The sequence below is a fragment of the Lactuca serriola genome, chromosome 1 (genome assembly GCF_051521515.1).
Source record: "Lactuca serriola cultivar US96UC23 chromosome 1, Lser_US96UC23_V15, whole genome shotgun sequence".
Taxonomy (NCBI): Eukaryota; Viridiplantae; Streptophyta; class Magnoliopsida; order Asterales; family Asteraceae; genus Lactuca; species Lactuca serriola.
The window spans coordinates 133,692,789-133,702,873 of NC_136408.1; the positions used below are offsets into that span (position 1 = coordinate 133,692,789).

Here is a 10,085-nt window from a genome sequence, read left to right on the forward strand (position 1 = left end):
CCTAGTAAAGTAATCAAAACAACATGCCGACTTGCATCATATTCTTTTATGCGTATCAACTAAAATCAAAAACCATTCATATTGTTTTCACATGTCTTTGGCAATTAAAGACTAAAAAAGAATACAAAAACCAAAACATAAATGGGCACTAAAGGCTACAAGGAGCAAACAATCTTAATTCTTCTTGAAAACCAGGATATAACTCGTCGAGTTTCAAGTGATTGATTTAGAGTAGTCCGGTTACATCCAGCCTCTCTTTCTCAAGCAGATTCACGTGAAGGATAAGACCTTGAAGATTCCCCTTTACCCTATGAACAAATGGAAAGTAAGAAATTTTAAAAAGTTACATAAGTATACATTGATATGATGATAACATATTTGGTTGCATATGCCTTTTTATCCTGTGATGATAGAAAGGTTTGGGTATGAAAGTATACCACACGTGTACTACCAATTGTGCCATGACTCCTTTGAGAAAAAGCTCTAAACCAGGACACTTCCTTTTGTCCTGAACACAAGTTGTATTGAAAGCATAAATATATTTATGTGATCTGCCATATCAAAAAACATAGTTCACTGACATAACAAATCAACCCATTTAGATTGATCAATACTTTGTTCGATTCATTTAAAATTAAAAGTCAAACTTTAATTTTTTGTATTTTATAAAAATAAAATCTTATACGACAATAAAATCAATATAAATGAGTGGATATGGGACATATTATTCATTTCTTTAAAAGATTTTAGTTATGATCCATCTATTAAGACAAATAAGCCATTATCCATCTATTTAAAGAAATTGGGTCATAGATGAGATCATTATACATAAGACAGGATTACGATAATATATCTAACAAAAATATCATCAACCTTGAAAGTCGTGGCTGTCTGTAACAATTTTACGATGATATGAAGACAAGAGATTTCCACACTGAAAATATTTAACAAAAATCACATATACCTTGATATCTGGGGCCATCCGGAATTAATTTACCATGATACGGAAACAACATAATGGCAGACTCAAAAAATCGCATGTTGTTTAGGATGTATTTTCCAGTAGTTGTTTGAAAAGGTGAGAGATCTCCACCAATTATGTGATTCCATGACTTGTAATAACCCAATACATCCTCTTCTTCTCCATCATCATACACAAGACTCACCCCACACTCCTTTATAAGTTCATTATACGGCGATGTAACAGTAATCGTAACATGGTCACCAGCCTCCATCTCTTTCATCCTAAACATCCAATGACTTAACACCACCCAACACTTTCCATCTTCAATAACTCTGTCCACATGACGTTCATATATCCACGTACAGTTCTTTGTTATATTACTAATTGTTGTCATTGGTGTATTAGGGAACTGATCATGTGGAAATAATAATGACTCGTCGGCAGGTTTCAATGTGTGCAAAGAGCAGAAGTTGAGTCCAGTAAGGTTGTTTGGAGATGATGATGATGATGGGATGGTAAATGATATTGATGGCCCCAAGCTTCTATACTTAAACCAATTCGGCATCTCCTCCACCTCATACTTTGTGCTGAATATTCCAAATTCATAAAACATTGACTACAAAAAACAACCACCTTAATTAAATATGACATAACAATTATATCATACATATTCACATAAAGACGGACAGTTAACTGAAAGAAACCTGGATTTTAGATTCCCAAGGATTAGGTCCCACACACCCTTTTTTAAGGAAGTCTACATTAATCCAACCCAAGCTACGTAATACCTTTTCCTCAACACGCACCATTGCTTGGATTTTGATCATGCCTTCAATTTCGCAGGACCCAGGTGCAAAATCTATCCACCAGTTTGATGATAACTCTAGTGGGGACATTCCCGGATCAAATACAACTTTCTTTACAAAACTCCCATGACGAGAAAAGAGCAACAACCTGCTTAGTGTACGTGGAGGATGCTCAACTGACTTCAGTTTATTACAATTCGCCATGCTAAGTATCTGAAGCCTAGGAAGGGTTCTCATACAACTGGGCATGGAATTTATAGGATTGTAATCCAAATATAATTCCTTTAACATGGATAGGCAGCTAAAGTCCATGGGAAAGCATTCAGTGGACAAATTATTATTTACCAGTGACAACCTTACTAAAGACCTCGGTAAAGAAATTGTAAACAACTTCAAATCACTTGGTATAGCACCCATAAAGGCGGAAGAAGAGGTTCTTATGTTTATGACCATATCCCTATCCTCGACTTGAGAATCGCTGAGCTTACAACCATCGAGCAACAGTGTTTTAACATTCTTTAACATGCCTATGTTTCTAGGAAGTTTTTCAAGCTTCTTGCAATAGCTCAGATCGATGAAGACAAGTTCAATACATTGCTCAATTGATTCACCAACCTCAACCAAACCAATGCAATTTCTAACTATTAACCTCTCGAGTGCAGGGAGTTGGTCAAAGTCACCAAGACTACGAAGTTGTTTACAGAAACTTAAATTAAGAATCTTCAATGATCTAAGCAGCTTTTTGTCTTTTAAGTAGGATCCATCCAACTGCCAAAATTGAAATAAGTTAGAACAGTTTTGAATTTCATCAACTAAACATTGATGAATAATGAATGAATATAAGTTACCTTTTGCCTCTTCTCAAGTCGTTGTGTATTACTATAACAACCAACAAATGATTCAATATAGCTATATGACATGTCAAGAGCAACCAAATTCATCATCGGTAAGTCCAAAGGTATCGACTTTAAACGGAACCCATGCATACGCAAACCTCTTAATTCATCCGGAAAGTTCTCGTAAGACCCGTCCATGTGCACATAATTGATTTGTAGTAGCATTAGACTATCCATGTTACTCAATGCATCTGTTTTTAGCTCAAATGATGCTTCAGACTTCTCTTTCTCAAGCATGCGCATGTCAAGGGAAAGGCCTAAAACATTTCCCTTACCCTAAAAAGAAACAGATGGCCAAAAATAAAAAGGAGATAATACAAAGTAATTTGAATATACACACTACCAACAAGTATACATATTCTCACCTTTTTTTGTTTCAACACTCTGAATGAATCCTTATGACACCATATTCGACTTCGCTTCCATGGCTTGTCAAGTGATTCTTGATGTACTTCCAATCTCCCCATCTCTTGAACCAACTGATGCATCTTTAATTCATTATTCGATCCTATACTAAGAAGATATCTATCAATCAGATTCGTGATTCCAGATCTTGTGATTATATCACATGCCTTTAATATTGTTTCACTAACATCTCTATCTATTCCGACAAAAAAGCAAGCAATATGCTTAAACAACTCCTTATCATTGTTGGACGACAAAGAATCAAAGCTCATTCTCAAGACATTATTTATATGAGAACTTGTTTCTTTATTTAACCCTTCTATGCACCCTTCCCAGTAAGCTACATCTCGATTACATAGAGACTTTCCTAAAACTACAAGAGCTAATGGATTTCCTTGACAATATTTCACAAGCTTATATGACACCTCTTCATAACCTTCCTTGGGATAGTTGCACATGAATGCATGAAAACTCAAAAGTTGTAGTGATTTGATCTCATCTAAGCCAAGAAGCAAATGCCTTTCATGCTTGGGTTTATTGTTTGTTTTGAATAGTGCACAACTCTCGGTCAACCATCTGTCCCTTGTTGTTATTATAATTTTGCTTCCAGGATGAAAACCTTTGCTTCCAAGTAATGCATCCAACTGATCAATAGTGGTGATATCATCAAGGACTAGAAAGACCCTTTTACGGGCTAGTGCATTCTCTATCTTTGTGGTGTATATTGCCACATCATGAAATCTAATTGAACTTGTTTTTGAAATGTCATTGCAGAGTTGTTCTTGTAAATCAAGCAACCCATTAAACTTTCCATCACATTTCCTTGTGATATCTTCAATAAAGCTACTTACGTGGAATTCATGAGAATATAACCCATAGACATGTTTGGCTAAAGATGTCTTCCCGATCCCACCCATACCTAAAGTAGTGAGTATGTCTGCAGTATGTGAGGACCCATCTTTCAACCATGAAGTAACAAAGTGAATATGATATTCCATCCCAATAAGTAATGATTGAGCAATCCTTAAGGGTACATGTAATCTACGGTGGATGTCGTTCACAATTTCTTCAATGAACTTTGTCTCTAGCCTGAAATTTAACAAACCAGATTTGGAGATTTTAATTTATCCAAAGATCAAATCATATATATATATATATATATATATATATATATATATATATATATATATATATATATATATATATATAAAAGTTCGTCACATCAAAACCATGGTACTTACCTTCTAACCATATAACCATCTAATGTATAAGGTCAAAATATTTATGTATGATACAACTTAAGTTACCATTATGTTGCAATATTTCACATATTGGCCACCTAACTTTACTATGTTTCCATCAAACTTAACTATCAATGTGGCTATGCATGTGGTTAGAAAAAAAATTCCAGGTTATCGTCTACTAGTTATTATCGTCTACTAGTTATAGGTAAGAGAGTTATTGTTATTTGCTATCTAAAACTGCAAATATAGTCCATCTTTTTTGCTGTTTTCTTTGGACTGGGTGCAAAAGGTTTCATTTTTGCAATATATGTCCTTTTTCAAGGGTTGTGTCGTGTTTTTGGTCCCTCACTTTACAGTAAGTGTTAGTACGTTAAATCCTTGTGAAATGACTACTTTGACCTTTCATATTAAATTTTATTTATTTATTTATTTATTTTATTACGTATTATTATTATTATTATTATTATTATTATTATTATAAGGAATATTGTTGTGCAAAGGACAATTTGTTTCTCCAAGAACCTCCTCAATTATTCTAAAACTTTTATTTGAATATCACGATTCAACCTTTACCTAAGATGCTTCATACAAGGAAAACCAAAAATGTGGGTACAATGGCTTCCTTGGGTAGAGTTTTGCTATAACACATCCTTTCATACCATTGTTTACCCCATCTTACAAAAATGGGATAGGGCAAACGATGGTGTCAACTTCATGAAAGAGAGGCCATTCTGGACGAGCTTAAATTCCATCTATTCCAAACTAACTAGAAAATTGGGAGAATAGTAAAAGGAATGACGTGAACTTTGAAGTTGGGGTGTCGTGTCCACCTTAAACTTCAACCCTAACCTAAAGACAGCAGTCTTTGGCGAGACGCTCAAATGAAAAATGTGCTCCCCGATTTTATGGACCTTTTACAGTTTTGTAGTGAATCGGTTAGGTGGCATACTGATTACAACTTCAGACACTACAACCATTTATCCCATTTTTCATAATTCGCAACTAAAGCTAGCAAAAGAAGATCAGACAAACTCTCCAGCCATTCCACTTGGAGATCAAATAAACCAGGTCTGAAATACGTACCATGAAGTGCTTATTCCTTAATTTCAGTTTAAGTCATAACATAATGGTGGGTTATTGTTGTGATTTTTGTTTATTGTTAGTGACGACTCTTCAAAATTATCTACAGGTAGTTCAAATGTTTTGTTTATAGTTTCTGAATCTTCAATTTTATAACACATTCTTCAAATTATTGATTTGATTTACTATTGTGAATCTTCAAATTTTTGTTTCTGAATCATCAAACTTATTGATTCGATTTATTGTTTATGTATCTTCATTAATGCTGGTTTAATGTTTTAGATCAACTTTCGTTTTTGTTTTAGTTTAGCGTTTTAGCTTTTGATTTACATTCTAGTGGGGGGTGGGGGGGCATGAAAACAGAAGACCCGTGATTGAGGCTTGGTGAGGGCGGGCCCACAATAATAACCATAGTTAGGGACCAACTGCGTAAATTATTCTAAACCACAAAGAAAATGATATTTTTGCAAAATAATAATAATAATAATAAACTTTTTGGACCCACTTCAAACAAAACAGCATGATACCACATGGATGATTTTTGCAGTTTTCTCTGTTTATTATAAAAAAATGATATGATTTGAAGGTAGTATGGTGTAGTTAATAGTAGACACATCAAATCAAATGTTTGATATGATTTTTAATAACAAACATACTAAAATAATTGGGATTGTTTATCTAAATGAACCAACTTATGATAAAATACCTAATGCAACACACATGTCAATTTTATCATAAAGGTTAATCTATCTATATGAAGTGATTATGAGATCACATAGCAAGAGGCTTAGATTCAATTTTGTGCATCTTCTGTGTCCTAATACATGAAATGAATAACTATTTAATTTGATGATACTGAGAAAACTTATTGAAATGCAAAGGGAGAAGATGATATTAACATTTTATGCGTTAATCAAATACAATTGAAGGCGTATGGAAATATGGGTAAGAAAGTGATTACCTTCCTTTTACGTCCTTTCCTTTTAAATTAGAAACTTCTATAAGCGCTTTATTCCATCGGTCTATCTTTTGAGCCCATTGACTTCTTTTATATGCATTTGTCTCTTCCTCCATTATCTGTTTATGCTTAGCCATTGCATCTCCGAAGCTGCTTTGTTGCTTTCTGACATGTGTGGGCTCCACATGATAAAAGATTGGGATGACAATCTGGTTGGATGTCATACGCTGCTCAAGGATCAGCACCAATTCATCTAGGCACCATGTTGAAGAAGCGTAATTCTTGGACAACACAATAATAGAAGCTCGAGATGCCTTAATTGCACTCTCCAGTTCCGGTTTAAGATCTCCACCTGTTTCAATCTCTTCTTCATCATCCAAGAAGGTATTGATGTCGGCATCAATGAGAGCCTTATGAAGGTGATTAGTGAAACTATGGCGAGTGTCAAGACCTCTAAAACTTAAAAATACGTCATATCTATAAGCATCCGTTGATGAACTATGACCATGAGTTGATGGACTATAACCACTAGTTGATGAAGAGGATGAAGATTCTTCTAAGAGGAGTTCAGAGAGAACAACCATTATGATTTATGGGTTGATGAAGAAGATGGAGATCCCAGGATTTTGTGTATCTCAGTAAGCTCTGAAACTCTTCAGTGGTTCAATGTCAAGATCTGGTACATAATGCCTGTGTATGAAATCCGAATTACTAATATGGAAAATATACACCTCAATAATAACAATACCTTGTAATTCTTCAAAATAAAACTTTAAGTAACTAAAATACAATACATATGCACCTCCGAGTTTCGAGTTGGTTTTGGAGCTATATAATGCATAATGTGTATATATATGTGTGTTTAAAGATATTGATTTTTGTGCTCAAAGGCTATTCAATAGCTTAAATATTGCTAAACTCGGTTGCCTTGTGAGCAAGGGATGTATGGAAATCAAACTTAGGCATCTAAACAGTGGAAAAGCAATACAACTGAAGCTGCTGTAGATGAAATACAAAGAGAGGCTGATAAATCTCTGCAAAAGAAATCTCATGGGAGTAGTAATTATATGACAGGTTTTTGGATCCTCTAGCCAACACATATATGGCTAAGTATTAATGTATATAGAATATCTTTCCCACAAAAAAAAAATATTCATAGAAAATAACCATTACATTGCCATGAAATTTATTTCAAAAGCTGTTACCAACTTAACTAAATTAGTTAAACTGTTTTTCTGGCTAAGTTTAGGTGCATGAAAATAACAAACCAATTTATGCATTTAAACTACAAAACCTCTGTTTTCATTTGATTAACCCATATAAACAGGATAAACATCCCTGTTGTTGTCTAAGTAAAATCCATTTGAATTTAAGTATAGTAATCCTAAATCAACAGCAAATACCATTCTCAAAATAACTACATGATTCGCTATTACCTCTCTTGAAGGAAATTGCAAAAAACCCCATACTAGATGAAAATTCAAAGGTAAATGCACTCTATACTCTATACACAAGCATATAGATATCATTAAGTTTTGACTTCAATGGTAAGCAAAACACTAATTATGACAGTGGAAAGTTGAAGCTTGTTCATTATAAGTCTCAAGCTTACCACTAAGGAGCAGATAACATCATTAAAAAATAATCAAAACTAAAAATCAAGTTATGAATTAGAAAATATAAAGGAATTGAGGAAGCGATATGAAAGGATCGAAGAGTTTCCTAACGTGCACCAAGTTTTGTTCATCATTCTGGACTTTACGCTAGAAAGACTGAATCACATGTTAATGAAATAAATAGGTGATTATGATTAATAAGATGAATATGTCTAACTACATGTGAAACTAACTTGTAAGTATGCGCACTCATAATTACCTGCCTACAGGACGACAAGCAGATCTTAAGCAGCGATGATAGAGGAGGAACCAGCAGTAACGAAGGAAGGAAGACGACAAGAGAGTCAACGCAAATTCTATTGCCTTACGTTAGAGGTGTTGCTTCTTTTTCTTTTTTTCATTTTCACTAAATTATAAATATATTTTTAATAGGACAACGCAAATTCCAGGAAAGTAGTGCTACAAAAATCCAAAAGTATACACTATACTATACACCCCAATTTCCATTTTACCAATAATATATTTTTTTTATTGATTTGCCATTAGATTTTAAAAAATATTTTAAATTTTAAATGTTTAGAAAGTATCAATCATATCATTGCCTAGGTGGTTAGCCAACTTGGTATGCTTAATGATTGATGTAGCACTGCATACGTGGAGTTTCCAACGTTTCTATTAAAAAAAGGGAACAAGACAATGGAGTTTTCAACATTTCTATTAAAAAAAGGAACAAAACGACGACACTCATCCGCAGGTTTCAAACATGCTACCTTCCTTTAAAATGCCAATGTCCTAACCTATGGAACAATTACTGATCAATGTGTAAATAAGTCCGCAAAACATAAATAAATTGGGTATAGCAAAGCATATTTTTCGATAAAAATGAATTTTATACAGACAAAAGGAGTATTAAAATTATATTCTCCCCCATTTTTCTCTTCTCTCGGCTCCGACCCATTTTTTGAAATATAAAGTATTGAGAAACAATGTAACACTATTTATTTATTCAAAAACTAGTTGTAAAACTCATGTATTACATTAGTTTATTTAAAAAAAATAAATATAAAATTTTAACAATTTAAAAAGTTTGAATTTATAAGAAAAATGAGAAAAAAAATTATATTATTAAAATTAATGAGACTTTAATACATTGGATACATTACATATATAAACTCTTTCTAATAAATACCTTACATATTAAATGTGGAATTTTAATTTAATAAAATATAAAAATACAATAAATAACAACTGGAAAATAGAATATTCAAAAATTTTAGAAAATATTATGTGTACAAATGGATGAAAAAAAAATTTCATTTATTAGAGAAGATGGAGATAAGGTTTCGGTTATCAATTTTAGTCATTTTTATTTTTCCAACATTGCTAGTTTATTTTTATCTAATAGATATAATTTAAATGTAATATTTAGTATTTATAATCTCATGTTATATATTATATAAACTATGTTAATTAATTATAAATATAAAATTTATTTTTTATGTATCGAATTAATATAAAATATTAAATACATATTAAAAATATGAAATGCGGTAACATATTTTATAAAAGTTTATATTTAAATATATCTTATAAATACGATAACATATGCTATTAAACATACATTTAACCTATGTATTATAATAATAATCTAATAAAAACCGATGAATCATCTTGTTCTTGGCAAAAGGAAGTACTAAATGACATAATGACTATATGTATTATTTTACATAACATGATAATTGATGATGAAAGTGATGACGAATGAATTGAATTTGCAAGAGAACTGTCATCGATAAAGGTCGGAATAAAGATTGATGAAAACATTTAATTCCAACAATTTCTTGCTAGATATACAATTATTCAAGATAAAGAAGTTCACTTGGCCCCTTCTTTCCTTGTTTTTGTTTTTTTTTATAAAAAATTGGAGTGATGTTATTATGTTGCTATTGGCAGATTAAAATGTCATAAAATGTATTTGAGTAATACAATAAACTTCGGCTAGATCATGTCTAAAAGTAAACGCAAAATAGAACAGATAAATGAAGGGAACAAATATTTCTGGGAGGGGTTATTCGTCTTGCTAGTCTTCAACATAAGAAAGGGGCGTGAAAAAGGT

General features: G+C 32.4%; 1 protein-coding gene across 2 annotated transcripts in view; it reads right to left on the reverse strand.

The window, feature by feature from the left end:
* LOC145098814 (disease resistance protein RML1B-like) overlaps positions 1-8,354 on the reverse strand; it is an 8,434-nt gene extending 80 nt beyond the window's left edge. The window contains exons 1-8 of one of the 2 annotated variants that reach the window (XM_079036418.1): positions 8,229-8,354; positions 6,357-7,043; positions 3,032-4,160; positions 2,619-2,942; positions 1,669-2,538; positions 965-1,580; positions 438-508; positions 1-308 (exon numbers count right to left, since the gene is read on the reverse strand). The exon at positions 1-308 is cut by the window's left edge and continues 80 nt beyond it. In XM_079036418.1, coding sequence (XP_078892544.1) covers positions 261-308; positions 438-508; positions 965-1,580; positions 1,669-2,538; positions 2,619-2,942; positions 3,032-4,160; positions 6,357-6,937 — 3,639 coding nt within the window. In that variant the 5' untranslated portion in view covers positions 6,938-7,043; positions 8,229-8,354 and the 3' untranslated portion in view covers positions 1-260. Of the gene's footprint in view, positions 309-437; positions 552-964; positions 1,581-1,668; positions 2,539-2,618; positions 2,943-3,031; positions 4,161-6,356; positions 7,044-8,228 lie in introns of both variants that reach the window. The other variant, XM_079036422.1, reaches the window with a different exon arrangement.
* Positions 8,355-10,085: the final 1,731 nt, after the last annotated feature.